The 26,604-nt window shown below is 41.4% G+C and overlaps 2 protein-coding genes and 1 non-coding gene across 11 annotated transcripts in view; 2 read left to right on the forward strand and 1 right to left on the reverse strand.

Moving 5' to 3' along the window:
• Positions 1 to 2,222, reverse strand: part of ARMC1 (armadillo repeat containing 1) — a 35,446-nt gene extending 33,224 nt beyond the window's left edge. For 2 of the 4 annotated variants that reach the window (XM_064706166.1, XM_064706165.1), the window contains exon 1: positions 618 to 813. The gene's annotated coding sequence lies outside the window, so the exon portion shown is untranslated. Of the gene's footprint in view, positions 1 to 617; positions 814 to 2,001 lie in introns of those variants that run through there. The other 2 variants (XM_064706168.1, XM_064706167.1) reach the window with 2 other exon arrangements.
• Positions 2,223 to 2,381: 159 nt separating this feature from the next.
• Positions 2,382 to 26,421, forward strand: MTFR1 (mitochondrial fission regulator 1). 6 transcript variants are annotated; one of them, XM_064706176.1, is made up of 8 exons: positions 2,382 to 2,462; positions 8,722 to 8,864; positions 12,065 to 12,163; positions 17,324 to 17,442; positions 20,669 to 20,910; positions 22,653 to 22,914; positions 23,016 to 23,184; positions 24,762 to 26,421. In XM_064706176.1, exons 2-8 carry the CDS (start codon positions 8,799 to 8,801, stop codon positions 24,819 to 24,821), a joined length of 1,017 nt encoding a protein of 338 aa, XP_064562246.1. In that variant the 5' UTR covers positions 2,382 to 2,462; positions 8,722 to 8,798; the 3' UTR covers positions 24,822 to 26,421. The 6 variants fall into 6 exon arrangements, with proteins under 6 accessions (XP_064562246.1, XP_064562247.1, XP_064562244.1 ...); XM_064706177.1 differs by having other exon boundaries at positions 2,415 to 2,491; XM_064706174.1 differs by lacking the exon at positions 2,382 to 2,462 and adding an exon at positions 2,647 to 2,831.
• TRNAV-AAC (transfer RNA valine (anticodon AAC)) lies at positions 14,654 to 14,726 on the forward strand. Its single transcript has one exon. It is a non-coding gene; the product is annotated as a tRNA-Val (tRNA).
• Positions 26,422 to 26,604: the final 183 nt, after the last annotated feature.

Here is a 26,604-nt window from a genome sequence, read left to right on the forward strand (position 1 = left end):
AGATGCTCCTCAGGGCTCTTCCAACCCAAACCATGACGTGATTCTGTTATCCTCAGACCTTTCTCCATCTCTCCTAAGCCCCAACTCCGGAGACAACTCTGAAATCCTCACCCTTCTACATGACCTGCAACAATCAATTCCACCAAAACTCACGCCGTCGCCCACTTCCCGGAGTTTTTTTAATTAAAAAAAAAAAATAGGCGGTCTTAAAAGTTATAATAAGGTATCTATAATTCAGAAGCCTGGCAGAGCAGCGACCCAGATGCCTGCTCCTGTCTCCTCTCGTAGCTTTGAGACCAAAGCCTGACCCAGGCACCACAGCCCTGTCTGTCTGTCGCTCCCCCCGCGCTTTGTGCTCTCGCCGGGGCGGCCCTGGCCAGGAACCGGCACAGCTCCGCCGCCAGCCCTCCGCAGGCGCCCGAGGCCTCAGCCCGCCGGGGACCGGGTCCCCGGGACTCCGCTCGCAGGCCCCGCGGTGGGCGGAGCCCCAGCCCCGCAGGCACCGGGCAGCAGGAGCTCCGGGATGGATCCGGCAGCAGGGGGGATCTCGGCCGCACACGCCGCCCCCTCACGGCCCTCCCCGGCGCGGCCTGTTCCCCTCCCCGGCAGGGCCGTACCGTCGCAGAAGCCGTCCCCGGGCGGACTCGCAGCTCAGCTCCGCGCCCCCATGTCCCGCGGGGCGGGGCGGCCTGCGGCGAGGGGAGCACGGGAATAGGCTCGGCAGGAACCGCGGGCTGAGCACCGGAACGAGAGCGCCTGCACCACCCACCGGAGCCCGCTCTGACCCCGCACCGCGCCACACCGCGCGGCGCGATTGGCGCCTACCGAGGGCGGGCCCCCGCCAATCCAGGAGCTCTTTGTTCCTGGGAGGGACGCGGGGCAGGCCGGGAGGTGTAGTCCGAGGCTTTGTCCATTTGTTTTAGATTTTTTTCAGGCCATTGTTTTTGGATTTTTTTGTGAAACACGCTCCTCACGCACCTTCATTTGTTTTGGATTTATTCTTTTTTTTTCTCCAAAGACGGTTACCACGAGAAGTTGGATTTACTGCTCAAATAAAGTGTACCGTGTATTGTAAAACAATGTAGTATGAACCACACCTGATGCTGTAGGGACAGAGGATGCCCATCTCCTGCTTCGAAACCCGAAATGGGTATTCCCCATACCACGACATACCGAAATTAAATTTAGTTTCATATCGAATCAAGGCATGGTTAAGGCTGAAAATCCTCTAAAAGCACCAGGTGCTGCATATTGATCCTTTACGATGGTTTGGGTCCACATAAAGGCAAAGGTTTTCTGTTTCCTCGTTCCTCCACATGACCCTCACACCTTATTTTAAAGTGCTTGAGGTAAAGTTCTCAGTAGTTTCTAAAGCTGAAAACACCCGCTAAGTAATGCTTAAATCAATTCAGCCCGAAGAAACTCTGAGCTCCCCTTTATCACGCCTCTGCCTCACAGCGATCCCGACTTTCCACCCGGTTCCACAGGGGTCCCGGCCCTCCTTTCCACAAGGTTTTATGGGACACAGCCAGCCCAGGAGCCACCGGCGGTGCCGCAGCCGACAGCCGCAGCTCAGGGAGCCGCAGGCCGCCTGCAGCCGCGGCCGAGGGTGCGGAGGAGCCCAGTGCAGCCCCGCAGGCACCACACGAGGCGGACACGGTAGCGCTGCCCCAGCGGTGTAAGGGCAGGGCCGCTGCCCCTCCCCACCGCCTCAGAATGAGGGAATCCGCGAGGCTGGAAAGACTGTGTGAGGCCATCGAGTCCGACCTGTGGCCGAGCACCACCCTGTCACCTGGACCGGGGCACTGAGTGCTACATCCAGCCTTTCTTATACACCTCTGGGCATGGTGACTCCACCGCCTCCAAGGGCAGCCCATAGCAACGTTTAATCACCCGTTTTGTGAACAAATTCCTCCTGACGTCCAACCTGAACCTCCCCCGGCACAGCCTGAAGCCGTGTCCTTTATGCCGTTCGCTAACTGCGTGAGGGATGAGACCTACCCACACGGGGCAGCCTGAACCTCCCCGGCACAGCCTGAAGCCGTGTCCTTAATCCCTTTCGCTGATTTCCAGGGGACGAGATCAACCCCCACAGGGCAGCCTGAACCTCCCCCGGCACAGCCTGAAACGGTGTCCTCTGTCCCGTTCACTGGCTGCCAGGGGGACGACACCGACCCCCACCAGGCAGCGGCAGCGAGACCAAGAGCATCCGGCCTAGCAGAGCTCCCGCTGTCCCGCCCCTATTGGCGGGTCCCGCTCACGTGACCGCGCAGGGGGCGGGGCGGGGCGGCTCCCCCTCCCGCTGCCGGCTCGGCGCCTGCCGGGTAGAGCCTCACCCCCGCTGCGCGCGCCACGTCCCGCCTCCCGCGCCCGCCGCCGGGCCCGCGATTGGCCGGGGCGGTGCCGAGGCGGCCGCCGATTGGCTGACGGGGCAGGGTCGCGAGCGGCCGCGCGAGCAGCGGGTGAGGCAGCGCGTCGGCCGCGGCGGCGGGTGAGGCGAGGGGGGGCGGCGGCGGCAGCAGCGGTAGTGGCGGCAGCCGCGGCCGGGATTCTCCCCTTCCCTTTGGGCAGCCCCTTCCTTCCTCCCTCCTGAGCAGCCCCTTCCTTCCCCCCGGGCAGCCCGTCTTGGCGTGGCCGATCCCGGGCGAGGGGCGGTGCGTGAGGGGAAGCTCGCCTGGAAACCACGTACAGGCCGCTCGGGGCGGCCCCGCCGTCCCCGGGCAGGGCAGGTGCCGGCAGGAGCGTGGAAGCGCCTCGGGGTGCTGGGCCGAAGCTTTTGTTCGTGCAGGTGAACTGCTGTGATGAGAAGGTGACAGGTCACGGGGAATAATGTAAATACAAGATCATGTGGAGATAATATGGGAAGTTTTTTAAGGACGTTTTAAAATAGAGAGTTGGCGTTTAAGAGGAAAAAGTAGCCCTAGGGGGCATGATGTTTAATTTCTCTTTTCTGTAAACTTACACTACTTGCTGTGTGCACCTTTAGTGATACTGGTGCCGTGCTCATGTTCTTCTGTAGTGGTCATAAATAAGTAACTTGCTGGGTGCGTGTTTTCCTTTTGTTTAACGAGCTGTTGAAATTCCAAATATTGAGGCTGAGCAGAGTTTGAATGCTGAAATCAATCGTAGTGCATTGATCTCTGCCGGACAGCGTCAGCAGTACTTCATTAATATTAACGTGCTGTCCTCAGAGTGCTCTGCAGCTCTTGTGAAGGCAAGACTTAAAAAGATTAAATGAATGGGAGTTATGTCTTCTGATCCCCACTAGCTTTTACCTAGGTGATTAAAATGAGTCAGTCGAATTATGTGCACATCAGGTCTAAAAGTTCTGCTTCTTGTTGCTGAATGCAAATAATGTGCTTTGTAGGGGTCACTAGGTAAAACATGATTGCTGTGTGTAGGAACTCAGCATTGTTACACAGAGAGATATCTGGGGGGAAAATTGGACATTTTAAATGTTTTTTTTTTCAGACAAACATGCCCTTTTGTTTGTAAGACTTACCTGCTGCTGTCTCTCAAAGCTGTAGCAGAAAGACTGACATCCACAGCAGCTGGTGGGGAGGTCTGTCTGTCTGTCCGGCAGGGAAGTGCAGGTGTGTGGTTGTCTCTGTCACATAATACCTTGTGGTCTGTAGGTGTTGAAGGGTTTCACTTACCTCTCAGTGGTATCACAGTGCACTGTGCAGGTATAATCATTGCTGAGCAGAGGCTTTTGATTAAACTAGTGCTGAAACTTGGATTTTTTTCTCTGTCCTAAGTTGACAAGGTGGGATAGCATGAATGAAATCTGATTAATAGGGTTGTGCACGTTCAGGTGAATACGACAAGGCTATATATTTAACAAAGCTTTAGCAACTTCTGTTGCAAGTATGTATGATTTTCAATTCCTGCTTTAAATTTCATACCAGTACTAGCTTAGATTGTCCCTGTAGTATTTACTGACCTTTATCTCTCCATATCTTTCCAAACAGGTGTTTCTGTTAGTTCTGGGCTGCTCCATTTTTTGTAGCTTCCACACCAAAAAACAGAGTCCTGTTTCTGGCTTATGACCTCTGCCAAGTGCATCTTTACTTTGCCTGAAGCTGGTCTGTGTCAGTTTGGAACAGAGTCTGCTCCTTTATCCAGAGATTCTTCTGCCCATTTGGCTGTTGTGATAATGGGGTGTTTCTGCTTTATCTTCCTTTATTACTTTTAAAAAAAAGTTTCCTTATTAGATGGACTTGAGTCTTGTGGTAGCCTAAAAAACTGAGGAGATATGCTTGCCCTAGTTCTTGCTTAAATAAGGAGGAGCCTGGTCTTCATTTTGGTTTTTTATGTGGCTGGTATTCCTTTGAACCTATGCTTCTTTAAAAATTGTAAACTTCTTGAAGTTATGCCTTTTGAATTTAGAGACTACACCTTTCATTTTTCAGATTTCATACCTTTGTTTATTCTTTGTTGAGGCTAATCTGCTCCATCAATCCCATTAAGTCATTCTCTTTTATGTTGGTATGGACCTTAAGTGAATGAGAGAAACCTTCAGTAAAAAGAATATGAATATTCTATTTCTTTTAAAGAGCAAGAACTCATGCTCTGAAGGGCACCTGAATAAATACAACATTGCAAAAACTCATAGCAGGATTTCAATTTGAAAGCAGTTGCATCTGATTTTCTTTTAATCTTTCATTTGTAGGACTCACTAAAAAGTCTGGCAAAGGGCTTCTGTTCATATTTACTGGATATTATACCTTATGTGTAGAGATTCCAGAGCTTTGATATTTATTTAATGAGCTTTTTGTCATTTATCAGGGGTATTATCTCTCAGCTTTGTTGACTTGCTATTTGATATGAGAGTCTGGAACAGAGCCTGCAAAAGTAGTTGGGAAAAGTTGGGGCAAAGAAGCCCCAGGGGGCTTGGAAATGTTGACCTCTGCATTTCTAAACCAAGGAATTCCTCCATAATTCCATATCAGTAAGGAAGTTCTACAGCATTGCTAATTTCTGGGTTTCATTGAAATGAACCCATGGAATTCCAACCCCTTCATGCTTTATGCAGTGAAATGCAATTCTTTGTGTTACAGCTCCTTGGTAATCTTGTCTCTGAGTGCTGCTCATCCTTGTAATGGCTTGCTGGAGGCAGAGCAGAAGGACCATTTTTATGGCAATATTACTGTCCCTCAGGGCTCTTCATTTTAGTAATTGAGTTACGGAAATTTTTGGGGAATTAAACTGTTTTTACTGTAGGTAGCAGCATGAAGAGAGAAGATAAATAAAGGTCAATATTTTAAAAGAGGTATTACTTGTTTTACTAAAAGCCATAAACATTTAACTTCTGCCTCTGAAAATGGCATGTATACAGGGCACGAGAGGTGAATTTGCTAATGATTTCATTCTTGCTGTCCTGCAGTTTCTTTTGGAATGAACCCTGTCTGTTCTTGGCACATAAACCAATTGTGAAATAGTTGAGTTTTGTGAAGAAAGGTATAATGCAACATAGTCTGAAAGAAATAAGTATGAATCTTCCCTGGAGATAATCCTATAAACTCATAATTTGATAAAAATACACTAAGAAGCATTTTTCATTTAGATAACAGATTAACTGGGGGTTGTCCAAACCTGTTGGTTTTCCTTAGAGCCACAAACTAAGGAATCCAGTCCAGGAACTGGGTGCTACTCTGTGCTCTTACAGATTGATTTCAGTCGCTCTCTTCTGCCAGAGCACACAGGTCATTGAAAAGAGCAAGGTGTTGATGGCCCCAGTCTCAAATACTTGAAGTATTTAGGCTACAGAGGAAACAATAACTTACAAAGTGAACTATAAATACTCGTTTTACTGAAGTAGTTGTTTTGTTAAATGAATGCTCTTTTTTGTTCAGTCATCAAAGCCTTGGAACCTGGAATTATAAAGCGTCACTTTAATGTTTTAGGGCAGGATAAGTGTTTTGGACTATTTCCAATGCTTTGTGTCGTCATGCTCCTTTCGTTCCTGGGGTTTTGAATCCCATTGACCAAGTTTCTGAAATTAATTATCAATATTTCAAGAATTACTTTGACAAGTTTCTGAACTTTGCAAGGTGAAATTCACTAGATACTGTTGGCCTGGATGCTTATAACTTCTCAGCACTGTCTGTATTCCGTGCTAGCACCTGTCTGTCTTACCTGCCCCTGTCAGGGGAAAACACTGAATACATTCTGACTGTTCAAATCACACACTGCTCTCTTTCCTGCTGCATCAGGGTTGTCTCTCTTGCCTCTTACTGCTAGTGCATGTTTTATGCCTGTGAGATGGAACCCATTTTGTAGCTTGCCTTTTTTAGCTTACTACTTCATATTTACACTATTCTGTCATCCTCATGTTGTGCTACTTTTTTTTTCATCTGGTTTTGTGCTTTAAATTGGTTATCTTGTCAGTTTTTGTTGTTCTTTTACCTGTTTGCCTTTAGGTTTCTAAATTCTTGGAAACTTTCTAGACCTGCTCTGATTTCTTTGGAGGAAGTTCTAACACTCACTTTGCACCTCTGTTCGGATTGTCTTTATTGTTAGACTTGGACCTCTCATTTAATCAGGAACAAAAACATAGTTTTCTTCTCTGCCTGGAAGAAAACATGACTCTGACTTCTTTTAAACCTATGAGCTGGCTGAGAGACCAGTGTATCAGGATACAGTCATTCCTTTTAGTCCTATCACTTGCCTTTGTCAGCCAGCCCTGTCTTTGCAGTTGCTCAGCAAAACTATTACAAAACGATTACAGCTTTGTGCTTTTTTGTACCCTAACTTTTTCTTTTGTTTGAATTTGTCTTGATGCAGCTTTCTTTTTTCCTCCTTTGATTTCCACACTGCTTGTTGAACAAGTCTGGACTTTGGAATGAGGTGGAGTAGATCACATGTAATCACACCTTTGGAACAGGTTTCCCCTTTTAAAGGAGCATTCCTCTCTTTTGTGTCACTGCATGCTACAGTGGCAGATAGGATGCCAAATCCAGCGTGGGGCATTGTATTCCCCCTGTTCTAAGTGCACTGCAGGCACAGTGAGATCCAGGGTCCGTACAGTGGGCTGTGTAAGGGAGGAATAACAGATCAAGTAGATGGTGATGCTTCTCTAATAGACTTCTCAAGCATTCTATAAAGAAGTCCATGACTTATTTATTTACTATATTCATGGCTGTTTGGTAGCTAGCCCATTATTCTTCCCTATTGTTTTTCCTATAAACATTGTCATGAATGTCATGAAGTTGTCATTATCATTCTAATCTCTTGGTGTAAATTAATAGTTTCTTCTGAGCTTAGTCACAAACAAAAGCAGATCCTATGATGATGAGAAGCTAATATCAACTGTCTTTTAAGCCTGTCTAAAAAAAGATAACTGTAAGATTGTACTGTTTCTGCCAAGTTTCCAACAAGAGGTACATTATTACTAAGGAACTGTAAACTGCTGAAAACAATTAGTAATGGAAACAATGATAGTTTAACTGTAGGGCTTGTTTGGCTTCTCCAAACAGCAGAGCTTTTCCATCTCCTGACTTTCCATCTTCCCAAGTGCCAGTTCCTTGCTGCTGCATTGCTTTAGTCATCCCTGTCTGTATATAGAGCAACAGCAACACCATTGTTCATATTACAAATACATTGCTCGGGGTGGATCAACAGAGTGTTGTTTCCAGCCTGCTGCACAAAAGAAATGTAAACCCAAATCTGTGGCTTCCTTTCCTGGTTTTGGTGGCATACACTTCTCAGTGGTGTCCAGGTTATGGCTGGTGTAGAATGCAGTTAAAGAAAAGGTACACTATTTTTGCTAGAGGAGCAATAAAACCATCTTGAGTCAGGTGAATGGAAGTGTATATAAACAAAATTTGAAATCTGTCTAATCTTATAAACTGCTTGAATATTTTCATGTCCTACATCTACAGTATTTAATGTAATTTTCCTGCATTAGTCATTTTTCCATGTTTCCTTTCTCTCCTTAGTTGTAGGAAAAAGGAAGGAACAACAAAGCTGTCAGAGAATGTGAGTCAGGAGAGGTGCTCAGCTTTCTGCAGTCTGTTCCTGCATAGAAATGAGTTTAGATATGAGTGTGGCACTTCAGTCTCAGTGCTAATCCCCATCTGCAGGCGTTCCATAGGGCTCGATGCTCACTTAGAGTTGTTGAACGCCATCATCTGTCCAAGCTCAAGTGAGCAGTCATTTCCCCAACTTTTTAATTGTTACCTTTACAACAGCTTAGATTTCTTTCCAGGACCTGAAGGGCACTACAAGAGAGCTAGAGAGGGACTTTTTGCAAGGGCACATAGTGAAAGGACAGGGGCAGTAGCTTTAAACTGAGAGAGGATAGGTTTGGGTTAGATATGATAGATATCACCATGAGGATGCTGATGCACAGGAACAGGTTGTTGAAAAAAATTGTGGATGCCTCATTCCTGGGAGTTTTCATGGCCAGGCTGGATGGGGCCCTGTGCCAACCTGATAGTGGAAGGTGCTCCTGCAGATGGCAGGAGGGTTGGAACTGGATGACTTTTGAGCTCCCTTCCAACCCAGACAATTCTATGAGTCTACAAAAACTACACTACTAAAAAGTCATTGTTACCTGTATTAAGTAGATGCCTTCTGAACACCTTTGTTTTACAGTACAAGGTATTGGTGTCATCTAATATGTCTTTTATCTAAAGCTTGTTTTTTTAGGAATCTAGCAGTTTACTTCTGTACATGTTCCACAACATCCATCTAAAATTCTTATGTGTCTCATTTCAGAACTACTATGGAACCTTGGCAGCCTTGTAGGTTTGGAAGGCTTAAATCCAAGTTCGGAAAGGCCTTTTCCAGTCCTGATGATTTGCTGGCTGAAGCGCTTAATTAGGATGGCTTTTGAACAAATTGGATTGAACATGGAATCAGTAAGTGTTTCAAACTTCCTTTATGTTTTCAGAAAATAAGGTATAGAAAGCACTTCATGTGGTTTAGTTTGTGCTTATCTAGAATAATGCTTGAGGTACACTCAATACTGGGATGATTCTGCATTGCTGAGAAGTCATCAAGTTTATGACTTGAGCACTGAAATATTGAGTAATAAATGTGTTAAAAGTACTACGCAGTTCCCTGTGGTTCCAATAAACTGTTTACTTTTTAAACATTGCTGTTCATGCTGGCCTTCCGTGTGTGTTTTGAAGCTGAAGGAGAATTCCATCTTATTTCTAACAGTGATTAAAAAAAACCTTATTGCTTGTTCTTACCTTGGAGATACAAAAGCCCCATGAAACTGGGATGTTTATACTTGTGCTACATTTTCCTCTTCTGTGCTATAGTTAGTTACCTCTTGTGGAGGTGTAACAGCACATGAGAGCAGCACAGCTGCGTTCTTTGCTGGGTAAACAGAGGAACAGGCCTGCCTAGCTCTCCTCTCAGAGAATTCTATATAGAGAGTTTTCTTTGAATGCTTAGCAGAGAGAGACAGAACTGCTGCACATCAGCTGCTCTGTCACTGACCTTTAGGAAGCTATTTTGAGTACAAATGTTGACCTCAGTGTAGTAATCCCTGTAAGTTTTTGAAATATTTTAATGGGGAAATCCTTAACAGCTATGTGCAGTACTAAGTCAGTATTATTGTGTCTCTGTATTTATCAGTCTTGGGAATCTATGGAGAGCAAATTGTTTATACAGTGTTAATTTAGATTGACATCAAGAATCTGTATTTTAGGATTTTATTTGAATTTTGATCTGAGATTCCATGTAACTTTGAAAATTCAAAGTTTGAGAATGTATTGCATTGTAACACTAGTAATTCAGCAATATCAGCCTAAATAGGGAGAGAAGCAAGTTTTTAGTCTATTTCTCCCCATTCTCTGCTTGTATGAAGCTTGTGATAGTGCAGTTACATTTCCAAATGTCACAGTGAAGCGCTGATGCAATAGCAGTGTATGACTAAGTAGCATTTTGCAGACTTGCTCAGCCAGTGCTTCAAGTCGACAAGAAATTGTGTGAACTTGGTTGGAGCAGTGCTGAGACCTCAGCTCAGCTGAGCAGGGAACTGATTTTACTTGAATCCCTTGTGGCACAGTTTGCCTGCAGTGTCCTGACAATAATGTCCTGGCATATCTTGTGGTGCCAAAACTGAGTCACTCAGCATTTTGGTGCACCAAGCCACTGTTGTTGAAGAGCCCCAAGGGCATTTGGAAACCAAATATTTTTGACTGCTAGTCAACAGCTTGGCTGTGGTCTGAGCAATATCCAAACAAGTTTTGCTGCTTTTTTAAAAGGCATTGCATTGTGTTGGTAATCGAGCATGTAGTCTAGACTGTCTTGCTGTTGTGGAAGTACTTCTGCAACTTATTAAGCCTTCCTTTGACTGGCATTATTTGTTCCAGTGCCCCATCACTTTGAGTCTCTTGCCAGTGGTTCTGCTTTAATCAGAGCCAGTTGTGAATAATGAGGCTGTATTACTGTGATGCTGTTTGTCAGTGAGTTGTTCTTGAAGGCCACTGATCTACCTGCTGTTTGCTCAGACATGTAAACAAACACGTGAGAGGCACAAATGTGAGGTCTTGGTTGAGGCAACCAAAATGCAGCATCAATAGACTACTCTGCATTGAAAAATTTGTGTTCAGCTTAGCAGTGTATTAAGCAAGAGAATGGTTTTTTTTATAGAATGGAAAAAAAATAGATCTGAGTGGATTCGTGGCGAAGTTGCAGCTCTGTTGTGAGGGTGTAGCATATGTGCAGTGCACGTTTATTTTGTCAAACTTTTTACATTCCAGTAAAGCCAGAGGAAGGCAGGATAGAAATTAGAAATAGGCATGTTTGTGTGAAGTTTGTGAAATAATCTGGGGATCAATACCATGGAACATAAACTTTTCTTTTTAATAGAACCTTCAACATCTACAAGTAGTGAAGTGATCTTTGCTTAGTGTATTAAAATATTCAGCTGTGTGTTATGCAGCTCCCACAGCACCACTACAGTCATCATACAAACAATATTGCCATTGCCAATCAAAATAGCCTAGATTTTTCCTATTTTCTTTCTATTACCAGGATGTTAAGTTTGCTTGAAGCTATGATATTTGAAAAACTAAAGTCTGACTAGTAAATTCATATTTACAGCCATAATTAAACACTGGCCAAGTTTTTAAAATTACCATCCAATGTTCTAATTGTTTAGTAACAATGTACCCTGTATTAAAGTCTTCTCATTATTCTTTTTCTCTTTTGCATTGTTTTTGTTGCCTTTGCCTGTGCTGAAATCTTTCCTACTTCTCTCCAGGGTGTTTGCTTCTGTTCTGGCTCATTTTGTAGTATTCTCCTAGGATTAAACTCTCATTTTATTTCCTTTATAAAGCTGTTGTAAATACTAAATACAACAAAAAGAAGCAAATTTAATCCCTGTTGAAACAACATAGAAAAAATGTAAATTGAAGTAGAAACAGTTATGATGAAGCCTGGTGTGTTGAGCTGCTGTGGGCAGTTTTCTCTAGAAAGTTCCTTTTTTACAACAATTTTGTCTTATTTTCTGCATTTTATTTCCTTTGCTCCTTAATTTCACAGTTAGATTTTCATATTTATTGTAGCTGATTCTTACTTTCATTAAGAAGGGTAGACACTATTCCTGTTAGAATAGCTCTTAATTAAAAAAGAAAAAAAAATATTTTGAGAAACGAAGAACTATGTGACTTCAAGGATTTTTAATGATGGAATGGCTTTTCTTGAAACCCTATAAAAAGAGGTGTCTCTGAATGTAGCTTCTTTATTGTCTCAGAAATGTGAATATTGTGTTTTTGAAGGTACTTTTAGCTCCTGAAGTCTTCTGCATTACCTGATTTATTGTTTTGGCTTTACACTTAACCCAGAGGCTGTCTCGACCTTGAGCAGGCCTGGCTGTACTGTGCTGATGATGTGTAATGTGTTTGGGCCAGTTTGGGGATAGAATGTAAGGAGTTCACTGGGACAGAATTCAGTGTATAAACATTATATCCTACTCCAGCATGAAAGAAATTACTAAATATGTTTAGCAAAAGCGTGGTATAGAAGAATTAGGGAGAGCTATTACAATATGATGCAAAACTCAGTTCCCTTAACAACTGGCTTCTCTATTTTTCCCGTGCAGGTGCTTTGGTCAAGCAAGCCTTATGGTTCATCTCGAAGTATTGTAAGAAAAATTGGTACTAACCTCTCTCTTATACAGTGTCCAAGAGTTCACTTTCAGGTAGGTGTTCTCAGCAATTTAGAATCTGTTTCTCACTATGCTGATAAAGGGATTTGCTCATGACTAGAAGGTTTGTAAAAGTAGAATATGATAAACTAGATATAGGAGAATTACTTAACTTCTCCTTAAAAAAATCTGCTTCCAGTTCAGATTTTTTCCAAATAAGAAAGTTGAAAAAAAATTCATAAAAGAGAAAAATGATTGAAACTTATTTATGTATACAGTACTTATAAGCTAGGCTTAAGAGGCATGTAAAATGAACAGTATTAAAAATACTTGGGAAAATAAACAACTTTATCAGAAATCAAAAAATTAGTTACAAGATAACATCAATACCCTGTTTGCTCTTGTTTAAAATACAAGGCTAGCACAGTGTAGGTGAAAGGGTAGGGTAAAGAGCAAGTGTAAAAGCTTAAGGAAGAGAAAAGCCATGCTTTCTATAATGAGTCTTTCAGGAACAGATGGGAAAGTGGAAGCTGTTACACAGAATCTCTTCAACTCTGGTGTTAGGGGTAGGGGGTGGGTATAGAATTGGAGAAATTTAGTGTTTGAAATTCAAGCTGAGAATGTTCCGTGGGCTGAGCAAGGGTGGGGAGTGTAAAGATGAATGGAGGGAATCAGCTGCCACACTTAACATATAGTAATTTCCACAGTGCTAAATTTTTCAATGTTTAAATTAATTTCTTTGTCATAAATGAAATGTATGAGCAATATTTAGACTTGAAATTACAGCAGCAAAACCAGATAGTTCAGATTACCATAGAAGCCTTATTGGTGTGGTAGCAAAAGCTATACTATCATTTTGCCTCTCTTAAAAAATTACATTGAGGAATGGGACAGCCATCTCACATTTCTAGTGGCTTGATGAAAAAAAAATAAGGAATGTGGAGTTTTGTGCAGGTGGGGACAACAAATGGCATGCTGGATTAAACTTTTGAATGTATAATTAGTGTGTGTTTTGCCAGCAAGAAGGCTCCCTGTGCCTCAGATTTAAAAGGTAGTGAAGTCTGATTTTCTGTGCTGTAAAGGCCATACAAGGGAAGATGATGCTCATTTGCAGATAGTTAGCCTAATACTGACTTCTCTTAATATTGTACATAAAAGAAGACATTTCTGGTTTATATTCTTGAAAGGAATGGTAAGATATATTTGGGGAATCTGTTCCTGATTATTTTTAGTACTTAAGCAAATAAATAAATAAATACATAAATATGTTTTTGTCTGAATTCTGTTAAAATAAATATAATATTTGACTTTTTAGTCCTCTTAAAGAGACATTCATTCAGCTTTGTGTGTACACTAAGTATAAGCATTCACTGTCTATGAGATGAAAGGAAAGGATCCTGAAAACAGAAGTACAGTTGTAAGGTTTGATTTAATTAAAAATAGCAATTCCAAAATTTGAGCCTTGAAACACATTAAAATATATATGGTTTGTGTGGACTCTACTTTAATATATGAAGTGCTGAACGTGTTAAATGTGGTGCTAACATCTGCTCTTTGTGTCTTTATCTCAGCATTAAGATTCTATGGTGAGGTTCAATACCGATCTCGATCGTTTTCGTGCTGTTGCAACTGACACTTTCCTATAGCTGTGTCTTCCTCTTTCTTTCTTGCCAGCTTTAGCTCTATTATGAAAGGACCATGAGCTGAACCTTGCTGTAAGTCAATCTGTTTAAACAAACAAATCAAATCTTACTTGCATCATCTGAGGGTGCATGTATGGAATCAATGTTTCTAACCCCCAGAGCATCAGGCTTTTCACAGGTCTGCATTTTCCTTATGATAAATGGATGAGACTCATTGAAAGAATATCTGTAATGTCCATACTTACCTTCTAGCATGCTTTTGTTCAGCTAGTCTGAAAAAAAATAGTAGCCAAACATTTTGATGTTTGAAGTCTACTGACTCTGTGGATCTTGCCATAGTCAACATTTGAATTAACTGCTAAAAACTAAAATGCAGCTTACATATTCAGTAAGAAGTGGCAGAGCTTCTGTATCTTACACACTCTATGTGGCACAAACAAATGAAAATAGGTCATATGGATCTTTTGTGTGTCATATTTTTTAGATTTATATGTAGTATTTAGGAGAAAATAAAATTAAACTTACCAGTATAGCCTAGGTAGATTCAACCAAACTTACAGTAATGTCTCTCAAGATAGCATTCTTCAGCTACAGCATCTCTGTTTTAATCCCATGTTTCTCGTGTCCGTGTGATGGACACCTGATAACTCAGTGGAAGTCTGCTAATAAATTGGTGTGCATGTTACAAACATCTGAATTTACTGGGCTAATTTGAAAAATCACAGCAAGTTTGTCTTACCTGAAGTGTTTCCAAATGTTTAATACATACTTGTATTAGTAATTTGAAAGAAGAGGTTTTTGTTCTGTTGCGTCTAAAAGTGTATTAACGTCTGTGTTGTGCTTAGCACTTTGTGGAGCGAGCAGGGAGCAGGGATCGTGCCCCGCAGCGCTGCTGAGCAGCGTTTCCGTAGTGTAGTGGTTATCACGTTCGCCTAACACGCGAAAGGTCCCCGGTTCGAAACCGGGCGGAAACACTGGCGAGGTCTGACTCTCTTTGGGAGTTGGACTCGAGGGTTCTTTATGCCACTCGAGGTGCCAGAGCAGTACAGTGTTGTGTAGTCCTCAGAAATCCATGATGGGTCTGCAGCCCTCAGGGTGTCTGTGTGTGTGTAGCACACGTGCACACTAAGGTAGGCTGAAAGCCTGGGAAAGAACAAGTGGGGAAAGCACCTTCACAGTTTCCAGAGAAAGAAACTGAACCTCTGTTTTCAGTACTCTGTTCTCCATTTTAGCTGCTGGCAGAGCAGTTGTTCAGTTTTTTTTCTGCTGGAATTGACTGGAGGAATAGGGTAGTCACAGAGGTGTTCATAGGCAGGTGAAGGTTTTGACAGATGGGTATTGGCTTTTCACCTTTAAATTACAGTAAAAATCTTACATTAACTTGAAATTCAAATTCTACTGCTGAGGACGGCTTTGGTGTTTTTAGGGATAGAGAAAAGAAACATCTGTATATGGGGTAACAAGCAGATTCTGTTTACATATAAATATGAATTAAAATTAAGAAGAAACTTGTATCACAATATAACAGAAGGCTTACTACTAAATCTTGGATTAGAAGTTATTTATCTATGCAGGAATTCTGGCAGTGGTAAATATATTCTTTACTGTTGATTTAGAAAATTATTTTTGATTCAAGTATGTGTAGTATCTTTATTTAAAAGTGGCTTCAATCTTTTAATGGTAATATTACTGCCAGAAAAATCTGTATCACCTGCAAAAAGTGGCTCGTGTATTATGGATCTTTTAAAATTGCCATTAGCATTAATACAAACGCTGTGGTCTTGAAAATTTCTATTCATTTTTAAAAAGAAAAATGCCAAGCAAACCTCAAACACCAAAAATCCTAACATGCAATGCAGTATTCTCTAGACTGCTTTAAAGAGAGACAGACTGTAATGGTATTAGGCACAACTGTTAATGTGATAAACATATTACCATCTGTGCTGATGCTACCTGGAAAAAACCCTGTTGTTTCCAAATGATCTGATGGTGCCTATATGCACTCCTGGGAGCTGTGATAAAGACTCTCATACAAGTGAGAGTGTGAGGTGAAGGCAACTAATCTCAATTTCTAAGGCTGTTTGCAGCAACTCCCAGGGACCAGCCCCAAGCCCACAACTTCTCTCTTCCTGAGACTTCTGTATCAGAGGCTACTACTAAAATATGTGTGGATGTTCTTCTGAAATGGTTTCACCTCATCCAGGCTGCAGTCCTACTGTGATAGGTCTGCTACAAATTCAGATTAATGCTAACATTTCATAGGAGTTGGCTCTTACAGAGTGGGGTTGCCTTGAAAACTCATCTCAATGGTGATGGTCTGGGTGCAGGCTGCCCTTGCAGTCTGGCACCTACTGCCACCACCTTTGTCAGTGTTCCAGCTCCTTGGCCACTGCTGGCACAGGCAGCACTTGAGGAGCTGCAACAACTCGTGCAGATTTGGCTGTGGCTTGTTTGTAGTGTTGGGTTAACAGCTGGACTCAGTGGTTTTAGAGGGCTTTCCCCACCTTAAGGAGTCTGTGATTCTGTGGAATACAAGCAAAGCTGGGGCATATTTGCATTGGAGATATGGAACTCAAGGGGAAAGACCGAGCAGAACAAATTACTGAAAGTTGTTTCAGTAGTTTTTATCTGCTGAGATACTGATCCCAGGCTGCTCAGGAGTCCAGTGACTCTGAACACGTACCCTCTTCTGACCTGGGGAAGCAGCCAGTGTTTCAAAATAGATTTGAAACCATTTTGTTGAGTTGTGACTGTGGAGTGAGTATTGATGGTCGAAACAATTTTTCAAATCACCATTCAGGTCACTTAACTGGAAATTGAAGAAAGGTTCCAGACTCTGAAACCTTGCTCACCTTTGGCTTCAGACAGCTGTAAAGCTAATGGCCAGAACCATGCTGGAAAATGGTCCATTTGTTTGGCATGTTGTAAATAAGATTGTTAGCACGTAATGTTTAGTGTTGTGATTGCATCCTACCTCTCACTCAAAGTCTTTGTGATTACTGAGCTGGTAGAATTGGCTTTTTGCCTGGTTTTGGGGTTGCTTTGCTTGTTTGCTTTTTCCCCTGTGCAATGTACATACTTCTTGTACAGAAGTTGTAGGGAAAGGGAAACTTTGGCAGAATTTCACTTTAAAAATAATACTCAATTAGAGCAAAATACTTAAGAAGTATTGGCAGCCTTAATGTATTTTTTAACTACTGGTCATTAATATAATTTAAAAACATACTATTTGAGTTAGTATAGAAAACTGTGAGAATGTTGATGTTTGTTTGTCTTAAAGGTAATGATTTGCATTGGATTTTTAGTATTCATTAGCATCATGTGATGTGTATGTAGTTAGCCATGAACTTCTGTGAAGTGTTCAGCAGAATAGATTGAATAGTTTGAAGTCAATGAAATTATTCTGGACTGAGCACAGGACAGAAATAAGTGTTTCAAGTCTACAGATGTGTTTTGTGCATATGTGTGTTGATAGTTACATGTAGCCTCAGTAAAAGTATTGGGTAACAGAAATGTGGCTTGGGCTGAAAGTATTGACTCTAAAACCTTCAATCTTGCCTTTAAAATGTAGCTCATTTCTCAAGTCGCGGAAGGAAACACTCCTGCTCACCTCAGAGAAGATGCAGTGGCCTCTTTTGCTGATGTGGGATGGATTGCTGAAGAAGAAGGTGAAGTCTCTACAAGGCTCAGGTATGTTTCCAGAATCTTCTCTCTGGACTCCTTAACTGAGAGAAAGAAACTTCTGTCTACTGAGACTCTACTGTGCATTACAAATTAACAGAGAGCACTTGAATGCTGGGAGAAGAGACAGAGGTAGGGTCTGGAAAAAAGTAGTAGAGGTTAGACTAATAGGATTACAAGACCAGGACTTGTTGGAAAAGATACAGGAAATTGACATTATACAAGCAAGACTCTGGATTTTATTTATGTATGTATTGCAAAGAAGTGCACACAATAGCTTCAAGCAATGAAAATGTCTGCTGTGCTATGGCAAAATTGCTAACAGTGCTTCTCCAGTTCTCCTGAGATTGTCATTACCATGGGGCAGTGAACTGTACAGCTTCTCATTAGCAGCAATGGTCATTCTGGCAATCCAGTAATTGGCATGTTGTTTTTCACCTTTCTGGTTAAGGCTCTGCAGTCTGCTGAGTACAGTGATAGAATTGTGGTTTGTGTTTCACATCTTTAATCTTCATAACAAAAACTGGCAGGGAAGCGTGTGAGCACCTGTGTCCAGAATGTGGGTAGGTACTGCTGTGTTGGACCAAGGGTTTTGCACAGCACTGTCACTACATGAAACAGTTTGGCTGAAGGGATGAAGTTCTCTATTCCATCCTACTCAGGTTGCTGTTCAGACTATGCAGAAACAAAAGTACAGTTCTGTAGTGCAAAGGAGATTTTTCTTCTAAACAAACTAATCTGTCAGAGAAGGGCACAGATTGCTGGCTTCAGAGATTACAGGAGGATACTGAACTTAATTTGAAAGCATAGGTTTGAAAATAGGTTAGTAATGACCTTGATGCCCTCCAACATGACTTGTTACAGTGAAGCTTTGCATAACAAACATTCTGGCACCACCACATTAATTTCACAAACCCAGAGGGGAGTCGCAGAAATCAGCACTTGCTTAGGAAACACTGTTCCTAAAGTCTGTTTGATAGGAAGGAAATTAACTGTCCAATACTGCTTTTGTTTGCACAGAAGTATTTCATTTAAGGCTTGAGCTGTAAAGCTCTTACATTTAATGGAGACAACAGGGAGAATGATCTTTGGTGCTTCGAAGAGCCTATTGTGAAAGATGTAGGACTCCATTTTTGCTAAAACGTCTGCATGGGAAGGGGGAGCAGGGACAGATGGATGTGAGATGGGACTAAAACAATCCTGCAGATACATAGTGACCTTAAGGCAAACAGCTTATGATGGAGCACAGGAAGTGAATTACTTAGCAAATATGACTGTTTCAGTGTGCACAGTTTATTACATCTGTGCATGGTATTAGTGGAGCTGGTATGCATTAGGTGTTTTCCAGGCATTTGAAATTCTCTGTTTCGACAGGATCACATGTTACTGTTCAATATTTATCCACTGTAAAATTTAGTAAACAGTCTTGCAGACTTTTTTTTTTCCTGCAAATACAGTTTTATACAGGAAGCAACTAAATGACAAATCATTTTTCCTCTACCCCTAGTCAGAGTAATAGTGACAACTCAGGCATAATATTTTTCCATAGTGTTAGATTCCAGTCAAGACATCTCTATTACTGCTCTGAGCAGAAAATACCCTTTGTTGTTTAGCTATTCCTCTCCTTTAAAGAATTTCTGGCAGGCAGGTTTTGAGGAGTGAAATGACCACTGGCTCCTTCCACCTTACTTTGGGCAAGCAGGGAGGTGGCTGCTGTAGGAGGTATCCTGTTCTCAGCTTGAGTTGCTCTCTATTTCTGTCTAGATAACACCACCTAAATTTCAGCATCCATGATAATATTCAATTCTTCTTGATCAAATTTTGGCAAGTTGTGCTGATGGTTTTTGTCAGTGTCATAGAGGATTTAAATGTATATCTAATCTTGGTTTGATGTGGTCAGAGCACAGGGCTTGTTCTAGCCTTAAATCTTGGCTCTTGCATACGGTCTAGCACAGCTGCATTTCCAACCTGATGAGCACCCACAGTAGCTCAGTCCACTCATCCAGAGTGATGGGGCACTTGGGCTGGCTTAGCCTGGAGCCATTCTACCCATTTCAGAAACTCCTTTCACCAGGCCCTATTCTCACTCTCCTGTTTAAATAAACAGTGGAATCCTGGCATGCCTGAGAAGTTTGGGGATTGAGGAGTTAAGTATGTGGCCACATTTTCTGTTTTAAAGTTTATTATGATTTATTGTCATCAATCCTTATCAGTTCTACTTACAGAATCATAGAACAGCTTGCATTGAAAGGGACCTTTAAAAGCCATCTAGTCCAAGCCCCCTGCAATGAGCAGGGACGTCTTTAACTGCATCAGGTTCCTTGGATTCTTGAGATAAACAGTTTTAAAGTGCTGGTGTCTTTGTAAGGGCTTATTGGACTTGTTTGAGCAGATGCTCAATAATGCCTCAGTGTTTAACATGGCTTGAGCTTTGGTGGGTATTAAGGGAAGGCAACAGAGTCACATTTTCTTGTGAGAAGCAGAGGGAAGGTCATGGACTCTTTAAAAAACTTTATGGAAATTTTCTTCTCTATTTCTAATTATTATGTTAGAAGACTTGATATGAGACCCCCTCCCATCAACTGGCAAGCAGTCTCTGCATCGCTGTTTTGTGCACTCCATATTTCCCAGTGCTGCTAAAATTGGAATTTTTTTTAATTTTTTAAAAATTCAGAAATCCAAACAGTACAAAAAAATGTCCCATGGAACCAAGAGACTCTTCTTTTTTCAAAGGAATCAACTGCAAATGGCTATTTGCTGCCCATGGGGAAAAATGGTAGCATTTAAGGGAAGAAAAATCTTAATTCAAATGAGATATACAATAGGTTTGAGGCAGAGCAATAGATTGGGATAAGAAGAAATGTATTGCTTTTTTCTTGCTGAAATATGAAATATGCAATATATGTGTGAAATATACAATATATGAAATATACAATAGGTCTGAGACAGAGAAATAGAGTGGGATAAGAAGAAATGTATTCCTTTTTTCTTGCTGAAACCAAGGATTCTACAAAATGCTGTCTGGAAGGAGAGAAGCAGCACAGCTCATGACGCAAAGGGAAAGGATGTAAAGCTCTTATTTACCTTAAACTATTTAAGGTTTTGATGGAAGTGTTTGTATAAAAACAATTCTGAAGTCAGTTCTTCAACTTGTACCCCTGATTTGTAAGTGAAGTTGGTTTAGTCTTTGTCTATTTCAAAGCCCCTAAAACATGTTGTGATCTCTTTGTTGCAGGTCAGAAGTTTGGTTAAAAACAACGCAGCCTCCCCCGGGCGAGGCACATCATTCCAGGAAGCCCCTAGTCAGACAAACGTCCTTGCAGAGCCCGGCGGGAGAGGAGCCGCTGCCCAGGATTGCAGTGATGGCAAACGAAGAAGCCATGCAGAAGATCAGTGCCCTAGAAAATGAACTGGCCTCTTTAAGAGCACAGATAGCCAAAATTGTAACCTTGCAAGAACAGCAGAACTTGACAACAGGTATTAAATTTGCTGCACTCTTAGTAAAAATTATTTCATGAATGTGTTCCTTTTATAATTACTACTGTGTTAATTCTTTTTTGTGAGATACTGCAACACCAAACACTTCTCCATATTGTTTTGGTTAGTTTGGCACAATAACCAAGGGGTACAGAGTAGGTCTTGAAGACAAGTGACTTGCCAGATTTTCTGTATTTTTTTAGTATTCCTAAAGTCATCGTGTTTGTCTGTAAATCTGCCAGAGCTCTGAATCTGTGAATGAGTAAAGAAGTATTAAACAGCTTTCAGAGCAAAGCTCATGATAAACATGATGGCTTAAACCAAACTAAAAGAATGTAACTTAATTACTGACACTGAAGTCTTTCCATTCAATGAGGAAATAGGCTCTCTGATATCATTAAGTATTCATACAAGATGCTAATTATGCTTTTGGAATATATAATATACATCTCAAGTAACAGAAAAGGCAATTAATTGTTTACTGCAATCATCTCTGGGACCAGACACATTGTCCATATGGAACCAAAAGTGGTGCACTGTTTCTGGTAGTAAACAGAATCATTCTTTTCCTGGATTTCTTTCTCCTCTTTCCATCACCTCTGACTCCTTTCAGTTTAAGTCTTCAGAGATTAGCAGGAGAGGGCCCTTGTCTGCTGCAGATGACAGGCATTTGGTTGTCACTCTTTCCTAAGGTCACTTAACAAGTACAGCTTTGCCTATGTTTGCGTATAAAATCATATTGTGATTTTTCAGATGCTCCTTTAGCTGTTAACTGATAGGAGTTACTTCATTGTTCCTGAACTGCTAATATTCAAAACTATGAAATAGTTTTAAGGATCACCTGGTTTCACTCTTGAATTTTAATTATAGGGGGGAGGGTGGGGGCATTTGAAATAAGTATAAACTTTTTTGTTTTCCCCCTTTACCTCTATTTATCAGGAAAATTAAAATTTTATTTTATCATCTTTATCTCCCTCTTGTGGTAGAACGTGATAATGATGTTGTGTGTTTTCCTACAGATCTTCTGTTTTATTTCTATAAATATCTTTACACACTTTATACTCCAAGCCTCAAAACTCTGGTTTAATCTGATTTTTCTCATTTTTTTAAGGTGCAGTTAAACAGAGGTTGCTTCATTTATTTGTCAGGTTATTACTGTTACTGTATTTATAACACAAATTTTTACCTAAAGTATACATGGAACTCAAAATCAGGATTATTGTGAGAATCTCTATGAGTAGAGACAGATGAGTAGCTGGCCTAAAAATCCTCAACCTTGGACAGCTGGAATAAGCTTCAATTTAAGCACTGTTTGAGCTGTGAAATTTACATTGAAAAACCTTGTATGGTAATTTCTTACTTGTGATAATAAGTAGGGAGAAACACTGCTCCTGTGTCAGATGGTGACTGCCAGCTCAGGAGCTGCCTCTGAGAAGAAAGGGAAGTACTGGTGACATTAGGGGCAGAACAGAACCAGAAGATGTCATGGGATCTGTGCCACTGCAGTAAGGACACAGATGCACCTGGAGTTGAGACTGGAATGTCAAAGGACACTTCTAACTTTTCAAGAAGGATTTTTTAGCTGAACCTGCTTACTTGGTTTAGGAATGAAGAAATTACAATCTAAAGGTGATACAGGGGGCTCAATTAAAGATAATACAGTGATTTTCTTACCTGAGCATTTGTGACATATGAGGGGCAGTCACAAGTAAACTGACTTGTATTGCATGTTTTATTTGTAGTTGGTTCAAGTCCACTTGCTTCAGCTGCTGTCCCTGTTGCACCTCCATCACTGCCACCACCTCCTCCTCCTCCTCTGCCTCCGCCCCCTCCCTCAAGTCTGGGTCAGAGTAAGTCTGCAATTGATCTCATTAAAGAGAGGAAAAACCAAAAAATGAACACTGGCCAGGATGTGGTGGAAAACGGGCCAAAGAAGCCTGAAGTACCAAACATGCTAGAAATCCTCAAAGACATGAACAGTGTGAAACTGCGCTCGGTGAAAAGGTAACAAATGTCCATGTCCCAAGATTGGCATTAATGATTTGGTTTTGTGACTCAAAACTATTTCAGGGTGAGACAGATACTGATACCATTTTTTTTCCCAGATCCTTAGAAGTTACAAAACCTAAAGTGTCTCAGCCTGCAGATCCTGCAACATTAATAGCAGAAGCTCTCAAAAAGAAATTTGCATATCGATACCAAAATGAAAGCCAAGGTGAAACAGAAAAAGTGATTCCAAAGGCTGAAACAAAGACACAGACTGAGGTAGTGCTGGTGAGTATTTTGATTCTGAACACATCCTTGAACTAAATTATAGTTGTGCAAACCGACCTACATCTTTCTGCTAACGTGTGTAGGTGTTACACAAGTTAGCATCTCATTTGTTAGGTCCACAAAATCCTGTGAAGTACTGCTGATATGCCAGGACTTTCAGCAATCAAATGTTTTTAGTGGCAAGTCTTAGGATTGTGTACTGTCTTGGCCCTCGCTTTAAAAAGTCTTGTTACAATTTTGTTATTTTTAAAACAAAAATGTTTTCTCTTGCCACAGCATCTGATATTCAGAAAACCATTGCTAAGGGCTCACATCGAATCCAGTCTGAACTGAGTTGCCTGTTACTACCAACCTTAACCATTCAGCTGGTGCAGGTGAAACGTTGAAGCAAGATCCTGAAACATATCAGACATTCCTAGGAATTTGGAAAATAAATTGTTCAGAATGTCTGCTGGATCTTGGTTCTTTGGTGTAGGGAGTTTCTTCTAATAATTAGAAATGCTGAGCATATGAAAACAGTTTCTTTATAGTGTGAGAATGTTAAAATGAAACTGTATTTGAAGTCCATCTCCTGGCACAAGTTATTAATGGCTTCTAGTTTATTTCAGATGGATTTGAATTTGGTTTTTAAGCAGTGAACATTCAAAATACAAGTCTCTGTCAATGTACATGTAAAAACCAGCCTGGTATAGATCAGTTTTGTGTGCCAGCAATCCTTGAATCTTTATGCTGTGGAACCAGAGAAGAAGAGTCAAGAGGTTTTTTGGTTTTTTTTCATTTGTGCAATCAAAAAAATGCACGTGAAAGTCCAAAAGCTGATTCTGCTCTGAATTAAGTTTTAAGGAAAATAACATTTTATTGCCACAAATCTCAGGACTTTTGAGTACTACAGCTAATTTATGTTGACTTACTTGCCTTTTGGCCTGTACTGGTTTATTTCTGTAATGTTCAGGCTGTTCTTCTCAAATAAAAGGCTAGATGTTTCCCAAGAATTAATCACATTTCCTCAGCATCTCTGGTGTGTTAAGGAGAACACAAGTTGGCAATATTTATCCAGACAGGGTTTTTTTGTGATTTCCTGTTTTTGAAACTTACAATCCACCTTTTGATGTAAAGGACCATCAAGTCCTCAAGAGCTAAGGAAGCAAGATTTTCAGTAAATGATAGAATGTTGCTCCATAACGAGCTAATAAACTCTGTCCATCAGTTACTTACCAGTATCTGACTTCATTAGATCAGACTTGTATGACACAAAACACAAGGTAGAGTAAGAGCAGAAGCACTGTTAAACTGGAGCACTTGGTTGGCAAGGTGTAGGGACAGCTGTGTCCATCTCATTTCACTGTGCTGGAGCAAACTGCCTCCAGCCCTGCTCCAGCAGGTCATTGGCTCCCTCCTCTGAGCAATTTCAGCTCTTGCTAACACAGGTTTCCTTTTACTTTGTGACATCCACATGCAGAGAAGCAGGTGATAAAGGAAATTATTTCTGCCCAGGTTCTGCTTTTATTACTTGGATGGATAGTTCAACAAGGGGTGTGTTGAAAGCAATCTGAACATGTTTCTGGTTTTCTTTCCAGTTTGGACCACACATGCTGAAGTCTACAGGAAAGATGAAGACTTTAATTGAAAAATCTTAGTGTTAAAGATTATTCTGCAAAAGACTGTTAAGCTGCTTTGTATAAAATATTTTATGTTGCAAATAGCACTAGTACTGAGAGGTCTCTTTTCTTACAGCCCAGAAAGAGCTAATGTGAAGTGCAGAAACGAGGCACTAAACATGTTTGTATGTAGGTGATTTATCAAGGGAATAAATTGGACCATTATACTCAGGTATTAATTTTGTATTCAGGCTTGGCTTTCCACTCAGATTTAGGTGATGGATTTAGTTCATTAACACTAAGTTATACATACAACATTTTTTGTGCATAACTGACCAGCTTAAAAATTTGTGTACATGTTAATAATGACGGTGATAGATCCTTAAGTTAATACCAGTTTTATGTGAGCTCTACCTATAATTTGCACTACAGTGTGTAATTTTGTACTGAAATCTTCATGTTGAAGTCTTTCTTTTAAACTTAACTGTAGCAAATTTTTAGCCCAAAGAAAACCTGAAGGCACTCTGATTTTTACTGACACAAAATGAAAACTTGAACCTGCTGCAGAGGTCCTAAATTTAAAAAAATCCCTAAATTATACATAGTAGTACATTTTTGTGCAGGGTTTTTTGTTTGTTTCACCTCAGCTTGCAAGGGTAAGGGAGTAAAACCTGCTTGCATCATCCTGTGGCCATTATGAAGAGAAAAATCATGCTGTGGGAGCCTCTGTCAGAAGGTAGACAAGGGAATTTGAAATAGGCAGTAAATAGCAGCAGATTTATATAACAAAGAGTAGATGTTAGTTGGCATAAAGTGCTGTAGGTAAGAAAACAAAGGTACAAAGTACTGTGGGGTGCAAGTTGCCAAAAGCAGCTCATCTGTGCTGCTCTAGGAGATGCTCATGGACACCTTCTGCCCAGCCTGGCTCCCTGGGTACGTTTCTGGCAGATGGGGCTTGCACAAACCCTCGTAGCCCCATTTGCAGGGAAGATATGGGATAAGCTGTTGCCCATGGCCCATTTTTCAGGGGAAGCCCTTCTGATGCAGCAGCTGCCTCCTGCCACACCTGTACCAACCACCTGAGCTCATGCTCTCCACAGGTGCAGAAAGGCTCAAGCTGAAAGTACAAGTCAGGAACCAAGAGCTGCAGCTGAGGTGCACCCTGAAGCACAGCCATGGTTTGCTCTGACCATGGATGAGCATTGAAAACGCTGACCTTGGGTATTTTTGGTGCTCTAAGCTGATCCCAGCTATTGGGAAAAATACAACTGCCTCTGGGAGCTTCTGTTTGCCAGGAAAAGACAAAAGCAGCACTTTTTAAATAAAGACAGCTGAATGGCTCTGACAAGGTTCCTGAAGATGGGGAAGCTTTGCTGCTTATAACTGGAATGTAGGTTGTACATGGAGGAGCTTTGTTTTCTGGTGTGGAACTTGAAATGGTGTTAGTACGTACGCAATGTAACTTCCTTCCAAAGTGCTCTGCCATCAGTCCTACTGATTGGCCACTCAATCCTTCAGTTCTTTTAAGTGCCTTTAAAACACCTTTGTGAAAGTTAACTTTGGTTTTAAGTTTTGTATTTTATGCTCTATTGCCACTATATAAAATTAAAAGCAGATAAAATAAAGATGCCATATTTGAGTTGTGGTACTCTACAAATGACAGCCACAAAAATGGAAGTTTCCATTCTGTTACAGTGACTGTAAATCAGTGTAGTGACAACCTCCTTGTAGTGCTCCTCCAGGGCTGGTTTGCTTACCTTGCTGTGCAGCAGGAGTAACAGGAGGGGTGGCTGTGAAACAGCCCTGCACTGTTAATTCAGCT

This window comes from Zonotrichia leucophrys, chromosome 2 (genome assembly GCF_028769735.1).
Source record: "Zonotrichia leucophrys gambelii isolate GWCS_2022_RI chromosome 2, RI_Zleu_2.0, whole genome shotgun sequence".
Taxonomy (NCBI): Eukaryota; Metazoa; Chordata; class Aves; order Passeriformes; family Passerellidae; genus Zonotrichia; species Zonotrichia leucophrys.